A 17,803-nucleotide genomic window follows, 5' to 3' on the forward strand; every position below is an offset into this window, starting at 1 on the left:
TTTTTGTAGATAAAAGAATTATCAGAAAATCACATTTATATTTCAACTAATTGTTTTTGTTACTGTTTGATGTCTGGAGCTATATTTAGCATGAGCCATTTGACCTACTGATTGTTTCATGTGCTAACACATGCTAACACATGCGAATGGTGAACACAATTTCTGTTTTGTTTTTAAAGTTTGTTTATTAATATTATGCCATTATTGAAAGAAACAAAGAGAGCACAAAAGTTCAACAACATTGTTCAAATAAGTTCAGACAGACGGTAATCCATTGGCTCATAATTATTGAATTACATTTCAAACTTGGCGCTGAACTATCTAAATACCAGTGCCCTGATCAAATAGTGCTATAGTGCTTTTAGAGTTATATTGGACATGAAGGCAAAATAATAGGTGGCTCATAGCTACACAAACCGAACCCAAGATCATGTTTAAAAACACTGTTGTTAGGTCTATGTAACTCCCAAGTATATAAAAGATATCCCCATAAATGTAAAAAACAACAACAAGTGCTGCACCAACCTTCTCAAAATAAATCTGTCAAAGAACCGACAAAATTATACAGAAACTAGCAAATATTTCATTTTGGGAAGCACCATCTCAGCCAATGCCAGATGATGAGGTGTGCCAGGGCTGCTTTTGTCAGACTTCAAGGACACTCAGTATATCCACAAAACTGAAAGTCTACAGTGCTGTAATGCTCCCTTCACTCCTATACGTTTCAGAGTCTGGACTTATATATATTCCCACTACATTAAAAAGCCTAACTATTTCCACCTACGCTGTTTCTAAGGGAATTTCGGAGCCATAGAGTTTTGTTAAATATAAGATTGGATCCATGTTTCGCGTTTTTGTCTCTAAAAATAATGTTGCTGTTTTAGTCCTGTGCGAGGCCCCCGCCAATCAGAGGCCCTACCGTTAGGCGGCTGCCTAGTTTACTTACCTATGACTAACGCAGGCCCTGGACGAAAGTAGCTGGCAGCAGATAACATATGAAGGCCATAGGAAACACATTCGAAACCCAAAGAAAAGCACATGACGAAGACAGGCGCACAATACGAAAAGATAACCAGCCTACTCTCCCTGTTATAGTTAATTAATAAAACTAATTTCTGTAACAAGGAGTCAAAGTGTTTCTTCATTGAGCTGCTGTGTGGCAAGCGGGTGAACGAAAAGAAATACCGTGACATTAGCCTACTATTGCAGAACCAACCCCAGTCGTTCGCTCGGCAGACAATTAATCTTGTGTCAGATGTTGGAAGGAGGCGCGGTGGCTGAGTGGTAAAGCGCTTGGGTTCCGATCCGTGGGGGTCCTGTGATTTTTAGGGTGCCTCTGAGTCCACCCAGCAGATCAACATTAGTTGGGGGAAAAGTAAAGTAAGGGTGGTCGTTGTGCTGGCCGCATGACACCGTCGCTAACTGTTGGCCACATAAACAGATGACCTTCACATCATCAGCCCCATAGATCGCAAAGTCTGAATGGGGCATTTTACATACTTTTTACAAATGTTGAAAACAAAATAAGTGGGTTACAACTGGGTCTTCATAGCGTAAAATACTGGACAGTGCACTCTCTGAAATTCCATAAATTATACATACTCGACTCTAAATGTGAAAAGTAGGTTAGGGAGTTGCCTATGACTTTATACTTAAAAGACCTACTCCCTTTGTAACTTTTTAAAAATAGATTTTTTTTATTAACCGCGAGTGTGACAACTTGGAAAGGAGATGTGAGCTGGGGGGGGGGGTATGGAAGTCTAAGGAGAGGGCGAGAGAATTTGATGGAGGAAAAGAGGAGGGGGGATTGTCAATACCTGTTTTGATAGCTCGGAATCTCTCTAAATTAGATGAGCATAAATAAAGTGACAATATATTTGGGGAGCCAAAGCGGGACACATGTCGATCATATGGTAAAAAGAACAGACTAAGATTTTTTCGAGCAATATTTTTTTTTTCAAGAACTTGGAAGTTATTGTAATAAACCACAATGTACATAGACACACAATTTGCACACAATAATTGAAATAATGTCAGGCTTTCTGAAACGTTTTCAAAGATAAATCATCTTTCTCTGCAACCCATCTGAAAGCGTCAACCTGTCAAGAAGCCACTTCTCCCCCTGAAATACCCGCTACTCGGCATACGTGTCGTAAACGTTTACGGTTGTTGCTGCTATATCACTTTTTCTAACCAACTCGCGTCACCGTTGAGGAGGAAAGTTTTCAAGCTTCTTTTCGTGTATTTCTGAACGAATCCGTTTGTGGCAGAAGATACTTCAAGAAGTCTGACATTCTGTCCCTCGATAAACTTCTGCATGGAATACAGCCGCAGTGCTGTGTATAAAATGAGGCCATAATTCATCACACGGGTTTTCAAAGAAGCTGTTGATTAAGGTTGGACACTTCTCTTGTGAAATGAAATACGATTTCAAAGCAGGATGTAATTTAGATAGTCTAACCACCGAATGATTCAAGGCTAAAGCCGCTAAAACCACCTGGTCTTTCTATACCCGAAATTCTGGTAGATTCTAAATCGACGAATTTGTTAATTAAAAATAGATTTCCAGAGATGGGGAAACAATTTCACTTCATTGTGGGCTTGAAGCATCCGTGAAAGCATTCAAAAACTGAGCATCAAGAACCTGTTACTTTAGTTTGTTCATTAACACCCAGGAGTCAAATCTTCACATTTGGTTCTTGCAGATGTGCATTTGGGTCATACTTTTAAAGTAATGTCAAAGTGCAGTCCATTGATCCAAAACTGTTGATAAGGAAAACTATATGATAGCCAAAAGTACCTTTAGCAGCTGGGAATTGATCTATTAAATAGATAGGATATTTAAATGTTGGAGAAGCTACCTTAAAGGAAGCTTTGTGGGAGCTCCCAATTAAAAAGTACGATCTGCAATCAGATGTTTGGTTTCTATATAAACATGTGCGACAGAAAACTGTGATCGACATTTCTAGCATCGTACCTCACTGTGGTTGTTGGTCTTTCTTGCCGTCTTTATAAACGTGAACTCTGTTGGTAAGTCTGTCTGAACTTCGATGTTTTGGGTTTTATGAAAGCGGGACATTGGCCGTCCCGCCTGGACATTTTATGAAAAGCGTGACAGACGGTCTAAAGCGGGACTGTCACGCCTAAGTCTAGTCACCTTAGCATAAAACGATATATAAAGTCTAATATAGCTTTTCAAAAAGTTTAAAAAATTTAAGTTAAATTTAAAGAAATTATTATTCTAATTGTTTATAGTTTTATACTATGACTGGTGTAGTAGAGGCAACATTATTATTAAAGAAAACTTTATCATGCGAAAAATCTGGCAAAAGATGCTTCCTGCTAATACTTTTTATCGAATTGCTTGTAATGTTATAAATTTGTCTAATTCTTCTGCTACAAATCGTGTTGCAGTAATATTTCGACACGTAAGCAGCTTAATTTTAGGTTGTTTCGATTTTAAAACGTGTTTCCATCTTTCTACTTGATTAAATTTCGATAGACTAGATTAGTCCTTGACTTGAAGAAAACTTATTTTGCCCCTGATCCTGCCTTTGATGTATCAATTAATAAAAATGGATGATAGTTATCGGCCTTTAGTTTAGTTTAGTTACTTAGTTTAGTAGTTAGCAGAATCTAAATTATAGATCTAGAACTTAGATTTAGAGATCCATTTTAAATCTAGACTAAAGTCACTAAAGCTAACCATCTATCTATAGACTATAGAGGGTCTACTATCTAAGAATAGATCAGCATATGGGCATGGGAACCCTTTCGCCTTATCTTGTCTTTTGCTGTTTATTTAGACTATACTATACTTACTTGTCTTGTAGATCTATAAGTCACGTTCAGTACTGACAGTAGCAGAGCTGAGAGTAGTACTCACTAGTTAGACTAGACTCTAGATCTAGACCTAGTAGGTTCCAACTTCGAAGTCTAGTAGTAGACTAGTAGTAGTAGAAGTATAGAATCGAGAACTATACTCTATAGAGTAGAGTCTAGGTAATAGGATGTAATCTTCAGTTCTGAAGGAACATCTGAAACATGTAAAACAACATACAAGTGATGATCACATTATGATTATTTATATTTCTAGATCTATAGTTTCTAAGTATAGATCTAGATCTTTTTTGACAATTTTATAACTACTGTAGTATACTACTAGGAAACTACCACTTTCATTTTCATAAATTAGACTTTTAGATGATTTTATATAGATCTACATAGATCTAGAGTCTATAAGTATAGATCTAATAGATACAATTTATAGACTCCATTGCTTTTGTAGCATAAAGGCTATCTCATTTTATCTGCCCCGGAAAAGCCACTGTCTGTTGTAATCAATTCATTTGTCAAAAATTTGGTTTCGCCTACTTTGCCTATACAGTGTGAGTGGTCAAAATATAGGATAGTTGTTACGAGCAGATGAGACTCTTAATCATACACCAAACAGACTCGAATATATAGTATATAATGAGGACTTAATCTTGATACAACAACTAAAAATATGTGAATTAGATCTTCGTTTACATTACTTCATTTCTCAATCCTCTCTTTCTTCCCCTTTCAATACGCATTTGCACCATCCCATATTCACACTATGCTGCGCACGTAACAATAGTAAAGGTGCATATATAAGTTATCTTGGTCTTTCAATAGCTGTCACTGTTTTTAAAAATTTAGTATGGCTATTGGATATATATATGCACATTCAGATTATGCACCATTTTTATTATACATCATTTTTATAACTCTGTTTTGTCTTATGTATGATCTGACTGAAATGTTTACTATCATTTCCATTGTGCTCAGAATAGTTAAGTTACTTTTGATTTTTAGATAGCACATATATAAAAACTATTTTAAAAAGAAAAACAAGGTTCAAAGGGCATATATAATATATGTTGCATGTCTTAAAACTAGATTACAAAACATGCTATTAAAAATCTTTATTTGCCCAGTACCTATTATTCTGATATGGCTTATACATTAAGCTAATGAGACCTAATTTTTCTATTTAAAAGTTTGTTAATGAGTATATAACAGTCTGTAAGTGTGTGTGTGTGATGTAATGAGAACAACTGTACCTCAGGGACTACAAGTGTGACTCAATCGTCTTTAATAGACTTAATTGCTTTATTTGTTTTAGACATCCAAGGTTTTGTTAGATAACTATTAGAAATTAACCAATCAACCACAATGCCTACATTTAATATGTCACATAAATATCATACACTTAGACTAATTTATAGGCATCTAAGTAATTAGTAGAGATATGATTTATACTTTAGATTTAATGTAATAATTATGTTGTTTTTTTTAAGTTATCAAATAATCCTAGAAATACAAACATAAATATAGTTTATATAATTGTTGTAACAGATGAAGTTGACTACCCTTACTAAGTTAATAATATAGAAGTTGACAGGTTAAATATTCTAACATAGTAGCTAGGCCTACACAATGGTTCTTAGTCCTAATAGCTTTAAGCTTTGTCTCACAAATACAAACAAGGAGGGCCCAAGTATTGTCATTTACTGTTGTCTAAACCTGTTCAGTTTGTTTAGGGGGCTAAGTCAACATCTTTTCCCTCATTGGGCTCACATACCAGCCAGACCAGACTCTGGTGGTAGTGAAATAGTCACTAAAAAGTGAAATACTTCTCTCCCCACCCTATCTGTACAAAATACATAATAACTTTATTTCTTTTTCAGTACAAATCTTTTCCAACATTGTTTTAATACAGACCAACTCAAATATAGGCCATTGTTTTAGTTTTCATCTCTGTTTACCTTTTAATATATATAGCTTAATTTAAGCATTTAGACATTGCTTTGCAAATGTGCTTTGAGGTCAAACTCAAGTCTACCCAGCTGTGATTATTAACTAATTTGATCTGTTGAAAAGAGATTTAAATGGAAATTGGTAAATATGCTGACAATGCATTACACTTATTTTTGGCCTAAGACATCAACAAAACCTTAATAATCTTTTCTGTATGTCTTCTCTTGTCATACTACTGATAGCTAATGAATGTGTGTACTGGGGTACTATGTTAAACATATTTTTTTTTATAATCAAGAGTCAAAAAGGGAATTAAAATGATTTGTAGACAAAAAAAATATATCTTTATAATTGCCCATTTTCGAGGTCTGTTATTTTGGAAAACAAAATGCTTGTCTCTAACATGTTAAACAGATTTATTTTCTCTTTGTTTATTTTTTTCTAGGGAAAAGGATACTATTTACACACAATAAAATGATATAGACAACAAAATAGTTAGGCATGATTTAAGTAGTGAGTGTGTTCATTTTATTCACACTTCTGCATAGGAAATCTTGGGCCAGTCTTGATATTTGACTGGTTTACACAAATTGGAAAGAAATTCTAATAGAATTTAGTCTTGGTTGTTCACTTGGAAGTGTGGCCTTGCAACAATGGACTATTCACTAAAAATTACTTTAAATACTAAGCACTAAAAATTACTTTAAAAATATTTTTTTTACATCAAATTATGTGTTAAAAAATGGATTTGGATAAATTAGACTCTTATATATTATTATAGAGGGATATTTAATGCCAGAAAGTTGTGGAAAATGTTCTTCACGCTCTTTATGCTTTTTGTGTTAAAAGACTACCTGGTCAGTTTCATGACAAAATGCTAGCAACATCACTTTAATGTGGCAGTAAGTGTTGGGAGTGTCTTTTCTTTTAGCTAAGGCCCTGGCGAGATAAGACCTTAGCTGCACTTCCTTCACTTTAATCAAAGTGCTGATTTTCTAGGAAACTTTTCTGGATACTTGGGACAGCTATATATAAACTGATCAATGTGTCAAGTTTGTTTGTTTTTTTTATCTTGCACATTTACCATGTGAACTTTTCCTGTTGACAAATGTAGACCAAGCTTAGAAATTAAATCAGGAAGGGAGTAGTCATAATTTATCCTCTCTAAAACAAATATCCATATGGGCTTTCTTTTCTTTTTTCTCTTCACTAGTAAAAATAGAACTGTTGAGCAAATGAATATTGATGAAACTGAGAACTTCATTTGAAAACAATGTAAACAATTGTATAGTCTACTAAGTAACAATTTGTTACACAGATCTACCCACTCACACATCTAGAAAAAAACAACAACAACAGGTAGCTTTTACACAACATATAGTATTGATGTCATTACTCTCTAGCTTTTTGTGTGTACCATAACCAATCCCAGTCATTTGATTATTAATGACCATCTTTTTAGTAACTTTCAGTGCTTCAAGGGACTAAACTTGTTCCTGTTGATAAACATCAGTAGTCCCATATCCTGGTTTAGATTATTAAGAGGTATGCATCTCAGATATTAATGTGGGCGATTTGGAACAAGAGGTTTATGTTGCCAGCACTATGCCCAACTGCTTTTACATTTCTAGCAAATGTTAGGCATTGGTATACATTTTAAAAATACATGAGTAGACATGGGGTGAATTAAATGCTCTAAAATAGCTTTGTTGAAAGCTTTTGTGTTTAAGACACATACACAAAATGACTGCCTATAATCTGGTTTGAAAAATGTAGAGATATAAGTATACTACCTACCCTGTCCTCCCCCATCTCCCGGTAATACTCTGTACCTGTGTCCTCTTTCCCCCAGGTGCACTGTAGGTGGCTACAATTATATCCGCCTCGATATTAATGTAAAACTGGATCCTCCTTTGTTTTACACCATCCCCCTGTGTGACTTCATATTCATACTAAAGGGAAATGGGGGAACTCTTCCGTTGACTGACTCATAGCCTTGGGTCAGCAACTACCAGCTTAACTAAACCTAAACACAAAACATAAAACTGCTTGTTCACGCGGGCTGGGGTCGGGGTGGGGCTGCACTAGCACGGGGGAGGGTTTAAGTAGGTATAAAAATAACCAGCGGAGGTTTCCCCCCAACATTGTATTCAAGTTAGCGTCTGGTTACTTACACGTTTGTTGACTGCTACTACATATCTACGACCTAGCTTTCACTATGTAAGTACAACACAATTCACGACTTTGTTTGATTTAGTCTGTTTGTTAAGTTCAAACTGAAACCACAGTAGTTCTAACATCCAGGATTGAACAGATGATGTTCTTGAATGTATTCGAGCCAAAGGCTCCTGCTTTGTGTCAAGAAGTGGTTTCTGTACGCTATCACAATGTTACAGTCCACAAATCATTCTGTCGATGTTGCCGCCCTTGACTAGAGTTGTATAACACATTGACATGGGCGGGGCATGGTGGATGAGGGGTACAGCGCCTAGCCTGCGAACCGAGGGGTAACAGTGAAATCGTTCAAACTCTACACTGAACTTACAAGAAAAAAAAATACTTAAAAAAAAAGCGTATGATAAGTGTAATTGTATCAATTAGTTTGAATCAGTCATGTATCCAAATTTGTAATAGATATAGACTAACAATAATAAATCGGTGCGATTAGAAATGTTTTTACCTATTGCTTTTTTGTTTGTCGCAATTTCATGCTTTTAGCTTTGATCCTAGTCACTTGCCTGGACCAGTTGGGGGAGGGGAGGAAGGGTGATCGCTTTTTAAATAAACCTACATAAAAAAGTTGAATTTGAAATGTATACCACCACATCTGTAAAGTACGATTTCTTTCCCTTGTTCGATACCAAACAAAATAATTACCATTAGTTAATTAAGTAATTGGTTATATATATATATATATATAATTCTTGTTTTGTCCGACACAAGAAATAATTGTGCAAAATTTCAACTTGATCAGAGATTGGGTGTGGAAGAAATAACGTGTACAAACTTTTTACCAGACAGACAGAGTGAGTTGATATAAGCTTCGTCATCGCCAATAGGCCTATTGTAGCCTTAAAAATGAAGCGAAACTTATCTCTTCGTTCTATCTTTATCGTCTCTCTCTCTCTCTCTCTCTCTCTCTCTCTCTCTCTCTCTATCGTACGACTTTGTTGTATAAAATGAATCATTCCCAAATCCCCACGTTGAGCTGAGCTGGAACCACTCAACCCCAAGCAACTCAAATCTCCGATATTTACAGCCAGTGTAATTCCGGGAAATCCCCTTAGAGCTCTCAGCGTTTGTTGACCGCAGAAACACAAACAAGTCTTATCCCAGAGTTTCTGAGAAAAACATGCTTTAAGAAACTTCCTCTTTTTTGTAATTTTGTAATCCATTGGTAGAGGCTGGTCTGCCACTCGCTTCATACACTTTTTGAGGGGGAACTAACACGAGTGAGTTGGCTAGAGACTTTAGTTTTTTTTTCAATGTCATTATAAATGTAGTCATTTTTTTTTCTTTTAGTGTTTGTTGTTTTGTTATAGACCTAAATTTGAAGACGTTCTGTTATAGACCTAAATTAAAACAGTTTTGTTATAGACCTAAATTAAAACAGTTTTGTTGTAGACCTAAATTAAAACAGTTTTGTTGTAGACCTAAATTAAAACAGTTTTGTTGTAGACCTAAATTAAAACAGTTTTGTTGTAGACCTAAATTATAACATTAAAACAGTTTTGTTGTAGACCTAAATTAAAACAGTTTTGTTGTAGACCTAAATTAAAACAGTTTTGTTATAGACCTAAATTAAAACAGTTTTGTTGTAGACCTAAATTAAAACAGTTTTGTTGTAGACCTAAATTAAAACAGTTTTGTTGTAGACCTAAATTAAAACAGTTTTGCTGTAGACCTAAATTAAAACGGTTTTGTTGTAGACCTAAATTAAAAAGTTTTGTTGTAGACCTAAATTAAGAACAAAGATTCGGCGATGCATTAAATGTCGGATCAGCACTTAAGCCTATGTATCTATAAAACTTGACATTCATCCTTTTTTTTTTTTAGTGCCTCTTCCCTTAGGGAAAAGTCAGCATTGGTTTCTGTGTAGCCTGTCCGTTTGTCAGTCTGTCATGTCTAGATCTCATCAATGAAAAGCTTCATGCTACGGAAAGTCCAATGTCCCCATCGAATGTTTTAAATTGTGGCAATGTGTACTTCTTGGTCTTCTGAAAGTGAATCTTTTTATTTTTAAATTATTTTTTTTTATTAACTGCGCATACTGTTTATTTTTTTAATTTTTAATTATTTTTTTTTTACACATAGGACATGTATAAACAAGCTATTTTAACAGTCTTAGCTCTATAGTTATACTTCTTTGTAGTAGCCTACTCGTAGGACAGTTATCGAATGGGAAATAGTTGTTTTTTTTTCCTTTTGATAAACCAAATGTTTTGGCACTTGTTAAAAAAATAACTATAACTAGGTATAGGCGCAACCAGGGCCGGCTCTCCGTGATGTCGAAGGCGCCGCTCTAACAATCGCGGGGTCTTATGCGAAACGGATTGCACATAGTATTAGCGCCGGCCCTATGAAAATGCGGGGCTCACTGCGGCCGGATAGCTTGCAGAGACTTAAGGCCGGCCCTGGGCGGAACTTTACGAAGGGTAATTTAAGGATTTAATGATAGCTTGGGATCTAAAGCCTGTATTAGACTGCAACTGAGACTCAGTCTTTGCTTGTGTCTACATGTCAAACAGGAGGCGCGGTGGCTGAGCGGCAAAGCGCTTGGCTTCTGAACCGGGGGTCCCGGGTTCGAATTCTGGTGAAGACTGGGATTTTTAATTTTGAGATCCATAGGCGTCTCTTGACATTAGTTGGGGAAAAGTAACGGCGGTTGGTTGTTGTGCTGGCCACATAACACCCTCGTTAACCGTAGGCCAATGAATCAGATGACCTTTACATCATCTGCCCTATAGACCACAAGGCCTGAAAGGGGAACTTTACTTTCAGATGTCAAACATCTAGGCTTACACTGTTCAAGCAGTCACTCAAAGCAGTGGTAATATTGAAACTCGAGATATAAAACTTAATGGCCTAACGTAACATATATACATATTGTAAGTAGGAGAAAGAGAAGGAAAATGTATGTATCTATATAAAACATTTTTAACATACAATATAAAAGGTTGTTCATCTTAGTCGTCAATTTTGTGTGATATATTTAGGTCAATTTGTTAGTGTGGATCCTAATCTATGAGTACAGCATACACCCCTGGGACCGCCCAAGAGTTTACGTGTAGCCTAACACAAACTCCTTTTATTATTAAGAAAAGAGATTTTTAAAGTAATCTTTTTTTTTAAAGATTGTATTTCCATCTTAAGATCTGACTTTTTGATTGTCTCGACTGACTTGCCGGTTGACTTCATTTGTCCCTTACATCTGTTTAACGTGGGTTCCATTCATTTCGATCATTTGTATTTAAACAACAACTTTGGTCTCCATTAATGACCCCCCTCCTCCCCCTTCCATTCAGTAATAACAAAACACTTAACCAAATGTTGCTGATCATACGTGCTGGGTTTCACTAGTTTTTTGTTAGAGTTTTTTTTTTTTTTTTTTGCCAGACTTAACGTAAAACCTCTGGGCCCATTTTAAATGTGTTCCCATTGAAACCATAGAGTGTCAGTAGAAAACCAAACAAGTCTTCTGTTGAACTCTTTAATTAAACCTTCAGTTGGACTTCAGTCAGCAAAACACAAAGTCCCCCGGTATTTACTAGAGGAAGTGTTTGCATGCTAGTGTATCGTTAGGGTGACATTTACCTGTGCCTTTAGTCTTTCCGCTTTACTGACACAAGAGAACGGATGAATTCTCTTGCTTTTTTTTTTTTTTACACTTAAGAGGCGGCGCGGGAAAACATTAAAATCAATAATATAATGAAAGAATCTATTTTGGACCAAAAAAATCTTTATAAGAGAAGGAGAGGGATATTAGACCCTCTACCCTTTTTTTCTTTGATAGTGATAGACCGCCTTTGTTTTACCGTGTCAATATTGTTTTTTTCTTTTATTGCAAACCAATCATCTTGCGCAGACACATGACTTGGCTTTGTTTCTCTACAGTTGTTGTTCACCTCGTTACTAAAGTCCCAAGTCTAGGTGTTGATGTTTCACCCACTGCGTGTTTGTTGTTCAACTCGTGTGTATCTCAAGTGATCTGTTTTGTGTGCTCATCCTGTGAGGCTTTTGTCCAGTCTGTCTGTTACTTAAACTCACTACCAAACGACACTTTGCATTCTGTGGCTAGTTGACACCAGTTACATCACTTGGAGTCAAGTTCGTCTTGGGCGTGTTACTTCTGGCTTGTCGCCATTTACTTTGCATTGATGTGCAGAAATATCTGTTATTGCTCTGTTTCTCTGTAGTGCCGCTCTATGAGACAGACATTGGTGATTCTTAAATTGTAAAGCTTGGATCCTAGTGCAGTATCAAGTCATTAACTTGCGTCCTGTTGAGATTGGATAGTTTCGTTCTCAACTTGTTAACATCGGGATCTGTCTCCGCCATGCATCGTAAAGCTTATAATGTCTCCAAAGCGGCCGAGAGGGAGGTGTGTGTTTTGACTAGACATGATGCTTGCTTAAAAATTGGGTCAGATATTAGGCCTACACTGTGTCGTGTGGTGGCCGGTAGATTCGTATCCTATCACCGGCTTATTTCATGTTGTTGATAGAAAGGCCTGGATGCCATTTCAACTACTGCTTTCGAATAGCTACCTCCCATAAAATCTAAAGGCCTCGTTTGTGTTAAGGTCGGTCTTGGTCTCAGCATTACCTTGACCTCAATGAACCTAAGAGCTTTAGGCGCGTAAGGATTTCAGATGAGTCTTGTGAAGTAGTTTAGTAATTAGACCTATATCTTTATTTTTTTCAATTAAATTCTGTTTTCTCAGTAGGCACTTTTTTCTTTTTGTATTTCTAGTCCAAACAAAGTCTACATACTTTCTATCTCGCCCCATCCACCCCCCTTTTCTGTTGAATTGCGTGAAGATTCAAAGTCATTCTTTCCACAGAGTAATGCCCCTTTTCTCGCGTTTATTAGATCTAGTGTCTATATCGATATTATTTTCTTTGTATGTCTTTAAAGTAAGTTGTAGTCTCTTTCATCTTTTGTTTTTTTTAATGCACTGACTTTACATAGGTCTTTCATGCGTTAGCCTGTGCCCTTTATAAATTGGGTCGACCATACCGTCACATTCCTTCTGTTGTCTTACGATAATGTCACGTGGCTAACCTTGACCCTTCGCTTTAGGGCATTTAAAATATTTCACTATTAGACGTACCGGTATATCCAATGCTGTGTGTGTCACATAATGTGTAGACTGACTATATTGTTAACATACTAACAAGAAAAAATCCACTTGATCTTATTTAACTGTCGATACTGTTCAATAATAGACCCACGAACAGCACCTGAGTGTAATGTGGGACTTAATTTAATATATATATATATATATATATATATATATATATATATATATATATATATATATATATATATATATATATATATATATATATATATATATATATATATATATATATATACAATATATCCACTGTAGACTTCTTTTCCCCCCATTCTATTGATTGTATAATTTTGTGTTTGTTTGTTTGTTAATTTCATCAGCCAATAGTTTGACTCTTATTTCAGTTAAGTACCATGGCCACACCTAAAGTAGTCAAATTTGAAAGTGCAAACAAACTGGGTGCCTGCCCTGGTGTCCTGTGTGGTGACCCCAAGAAACAGCCCAGAGGCATTATTGTATTACAGGTAAGACAAGTGTCCACTTTTTGCCATGTCCAGATTGTAATCTAATATTTAATCAATGAACACAGAAGACACATTCTCAAGTAATGCTCCTTGGACATAATTGTTTGTTTTTTTTAAAGCTTAAAGTCAACTGGAATTTATGAGCACAGTAAACCACCAGAATCAGATGAACCTTACCACTAGCCTGACAATTCCATCCTATAAGAACTTTTATTCATCTGAACCCTCTCTGCCCTCCCCACTTGTCCCGTCTTATCTTTTAATACTTAATGCTTTTGGCTAACATGGACTCACCCTTATTTTAATGCTGACACTGGTTTCCAAGTTTTAGCAGTACATTTTCTCAGCAACTTTCTACACTTAGTCAAACATTCTACACATACTGTTGTGAATTCCTGGCCTTGACATGGACACATAAATAAATTTACTTCTTTCAATAATTCAAAAGACACCAGGGATCATTTAGTAACAGAAATATAAATTTAATCAAAGTAATCAGAATAACTGCAATCGTAGACAACTGCATCAAAATTAAACTATTAAATATACACAGCTATGAAACTGACTTCTATAGTGCTTATACGATTAGACTAAAAACTCAGGCCTCTTACAACAATGTCCCTAGGGACATATCTCTACTTTCACTAATAGACCAATGAAATCATAATAAATAAATCTAGAATTTGTTCTATCTTACAACTAAGATTCTATACACAAATACAATCATCCCACATGCCATGAGGTGCTTGAAAGAATAGCAGACTTTATTACCTTACATGAAAGTGCACCAAAGCAAGTTTTAAAGATGTGACCTACTTAGTTTGATGTGACCTACTTAGTTTGATCTGCCCTACTTAGTTTGATGTGACCTACTTAGTTTGATGTGACCTACTTAGTTTAATGTGACCTACTTAGTTTGATGTGACCTACATAGTTTGATGTTTAAGCTGTGACATGCATGTGTTTTTTCCTTGTCCAGGAATGGTGGGGAGTCAATCAACAGATCCAAGAGTGTGGCAAGGATTTGTGTGGACGCTACGATGCTGTCACTCTGGTCCCAGATTTATACCGAGGTAAAGTAGCAGAAGACAATGAGACTGCAGGTCACTACATGGGCAGCTTGGACTGGAAGGGAGCAGTGGATGATATCCGGGCAGCTGCCAAGTAAGACATAATGTCACATTGTTGCTGTATAGAATTAGATCACTTTATAAGTTGTTTTGTTTAGTCGTTTTTAATGTGATAAACATTATTTTGTATGTTTTAAGTGAAATAAGAAGAAAACAGGCTTTTTATTAGATTAGTGTTTCTAATGTAACTAACTTATTTACATGTATGTGGCCTTGTAGACCCAGTGGCCCCCATCTTCCTGGTACTTGTACTGTTCTGGAATGTGGCATAGTCAGTTAACTGCTTTGCTAATATTGTGTTGTTTTTTCTTTCAGATATTTAAAAGAGCAAGGATGTAAAAAAGTGGGCGTCACAGGATTTTGTATGGGTGGAGCTCTGTCCATGGCAGCAGCAGCTTTGATTGAGGAGGTGGATGCAGCCGTGCCCTTTTACGGAATCCCCTCTGACCAGCTATGTGACGTCACAAAAATTAAAATACCACTTCAGTGTCATTTTGCAGAGAAAGATGATGTAGGTAACATAGGAAGCTAAGTCTATAGCAAATATTTTAATTACAAAGCAAAGCATGGAAACCTTCTCCCATGTACAGTTGTACATGCACAGAGCAGTTCCATGGATAATTTTTTTCTCATGATGCTCAAATATGTAAAAGAAAAAAACTAAGAAAACACTGAAAATAAATAATGTTAAATAACTATCTGACAGGTCAGCAAACAACTCCAATTTGTTTCTATGTTTTCTGTTTGAAATCTTAAATATTTTTATTTACCATTTTGTTTGTTTCCATGTTCCTCACTGGATTTCTGAGAACATTATGTCTAACTGATTTGTATGCAGTGAATCTCATTCAATTTTGTGTCCTCTTTATTTGTAGCATCAGTACTATTTTTTTAAAATAATAAAATAATCCTTGGATGAATTTTTTAACAATATTGACTTCATAAAATACTGACATTTTAAAATCTAAAATGAACTTTTATTTTACAGACTAAAGGGTTTGCTTCTCCTGATGAATTCCGTCCTTTGGAGGCTAAGCTTAAGGACGCCAACTTGAAAGTGTTAGAATTCTACGTATACCCCGCGGGTCACGCCTTCACAAACACTTCTGGGCCAAACTATAACAAAGAATGTCGTGATCTGGCTTTTTCTAGAATGTCTGAATTCTTCAAGAAATACTTGTCATAAATTGGAAACTCAATTTTGTGTGTTTATTCATGTATTTATAAGTCTGTAGGTTTTGTTTCTTTTAGCTTGCGCTTCTGATAAAACAAATATATGTTTTATTTCATAGACTTTGTTTGAATCAAAAATGATTTACACATGCCATTTGTTATATCATTTATTTTTTTAAAGTATTTTCTTTTTATCAAGCTGTGAAATTAAATATTAATTTTAGTACTGGTACTGTACTATGATTTGAAAGAATTTGTGTACATTTATAGTCATGGAGATTCTCTGATATGTAAACTGTTCTTGTTATTTATTTTAAAGAGTATATCATTGATTTAGAAGATACTTTTGGAGATGGTGATTGTTATTGTTAATCAATAAACAGATGACATCTAAGCCTGCTGTCCTGTTGTAACACTAACTTGATGTTGATATTTAAACATTATAGGGCGATTCAAGCTTCACCAACAGTGTTTGTGTTAATGAATGTTAGTAGTTAACATAAAGTGTGCTAGTATAACCATTTCTAAATGCCAGAAGTCTGAAGCTACCTATCCAGTGGAAAAACATACTTTCATCAGCCACTAGACAAAATCTTTGTGATCCATGTGTCTGCCAAGTTAGACTTGGTCAGTTAGGATCAGATTTTGTTCTAATAGATACAAATATATATGCATAAATATAGACTAAAAATCTTTAAAAACTGAAAAATTAAAATATAATGGACGGTATTGTTATTAATTAGGTGACTTACCACAGTTAGAAGTACCGGTACTGATAAGGTTTGTTTGTGGTACGTTATATCATTTCTAATGTTTACTATCAATATAGTCATATTTTATGTAATTGTGACACTCCATGGGAACTAGATGGTTATATTCATTCTTAGTGCATCCTTCCAATAAAAGTGAGAATCTGTGCACTAGTTATTTTGGACTGTTGTCATTCACGTCATCTCCCCTGTCCAGCTCCTTGCAGGTGTTGGGAAAAAACAAAATTTCAATGACCAAAACAGTTTAGGGTCAGCTGTGTTGCAGATCTGCCAGAAAATAGCATTTTGTACTACAAACTACCTAAGAGTTACCTGCCCCTGATTTTTCCTCTGGTTGGCTCCTGAAGTTTTTCTGTTTGGGTTTGGGTGCGTTCAAGCCATGGATTTAATAATAATCATAATCTTTATTATCCATAAAGGAAATTTGTGCATTACACCAAACAAAACATTATAACTATAGAAAAACCAATTTTACATGTTTTGGATATTCCTTCAGAGTTGAAGATAGTCTACTTCCTAGTCCAAACCTCCCGCAGGACGACTGGGGATGGGAGCGGGCAGGGTTTGAAACCGGGACCATCAATAAATCCAAACCACAGTCCAGCACGCAAACCGCACGACCAGGCAGCCATTCATATTCACACCAGACTCATTCATAATATATATGCAAAAAGTTTATATCAGTTTCTATTTAATGATTTGATTGCCAGGGGAACAAAAGAGTTTTTGTGTCTGTCTTTGGTATCAGTGTCTTGTATCTCTTTTGTGATGGTAAATCACAAAATCCTGACCCAAAAGGTGATTTTTTATTTCTAGAATCTTTTTAGCTTTTTTATGAGTGTTTTTCTCAAACAGCTGCCCTGCCCAAATGGGGTTTGTTTTTTGCCAATAATTTTACCAGCAGCATTTAGGATTCTATGAAGTTTATTTTTTTTTTTTACTGTTCAGATTGCCATACCAGGCAGTGATATTAAAACTTAAAATAGTGCAGATGTGAGTGTGACAATGTATAGCCAAGGCCTTTTCGCTAACATTAAATGAGGACATTTTTTCTAAGTAATCGTAATCTTTGCTGCCCTCTTTTGCTGATATAATCAGTATTTGCAGTAAAATGTATTGTCT

At 35.6% G+C, this 17,803-nt stretch overlaps 1 protein-coding gene and 1 long non-coding RNA gene across 5 annotated transcripts; one reads left to right on the forward strand and one right to left on the reverse strand.

Annotated features, from left to right (window-relative positions):
- Positions 1 to 54: 54 nt before the first annotated feature.
- On the reverse strand, positions 55 to 7,905 carry LOC129923733 (uncharacterized). Its single transcript, XR_008775719.1, has 3 exons — positions 7,582 to 7,905; positions 3,823 to 4,037; positions 55 to 2,763 (listed from the first exon to the last, which is right to left on the reverse strand). It is a non-coding gene; the product is annotated as an uncharacterized LOC129923733 (long non-coding RNA).
- LOC106063779 (protein usf-like) lies at positions 3,283 to 16,305 on the forward strand. Of its 4 annotated transcripts, none has more exons than XM_013222245.2 (5): positions 3,283 to 3,428; positions 13,489 to 13,608; positions 14,588 to 14,772; positions 15,054 to 15,249; positions 15,727 to 16,305. In XM_013222245.2, the coding sequence occupies exons 1-5, from the start codon at positions 3,312 to 3,314 to the stop codon at positions 15,922 to 15,924; spliced, it is 816 nt and encodes a 271-aa protein (XP_013077699.2). In that variant the 5' UTR covers positions 3,283 to 3,311; the 3' UTR covers positions 15,925 to 16,305. The 4 variants fall into 4 exon arrangements, with proteins under 4 accessions (XP_013077699.2, XP_055872197.1, XP_013077702.2 ...); XM_056016222.1 differs by lacking the exon at positions 3,283 to 3,428 and adding an exon at positions 7,869 to 8,004; XM_013222248.2 differs by lacking the exon at positions 3,283 to 3,428 and adding an exon at positions 9,078 to 9,236.
- The last annotated feature ends 1,498 nt before the right edge of the window (positions 16,306 to 17,803 follow it).

This window comes from Biomphalaria glabrata, chromosome 17 (assembly GCF_947242115.1).
Source record: "Biomphalaria glabrata chromosome 17, xgBioGlab47.1, whole genome shotgun sequence".
NCBI classification, from domain to species: Eukaryota; Metazoa; Mollusca; class Gastropoda; family Planorbidae; genus Biomphalaria; species Biomphalaria glabrata.

What these genes read in the sequence shown, in the direction of transcription:
- LOC106063779 (XM_013222245.2), top strand. Translation starts at nt 3,312, where the DNA reads ATGCGAAAAATCTGGCAAAAGATGCTTCCTGCTAATACTTTTTATCGA. An exon ending in GAGGCATTATTGTATTACAG is followed by an intron (nt 13,609 to 14,587) that starts GTAAGACAAGTG and finishes TTCCTTGTCCAG; the next exon opens with GAATGGTGGGGAGTCAATCA. An exon ending in ATTTTGCAGAGAAAGATGAT is followed by an intron (nt 15,250 to 15,726) that starts GTAGGTAACATA and finishes TTTATTTTACAG; the next exon opens with ACTAAAGGGTTTGCTTCTCC.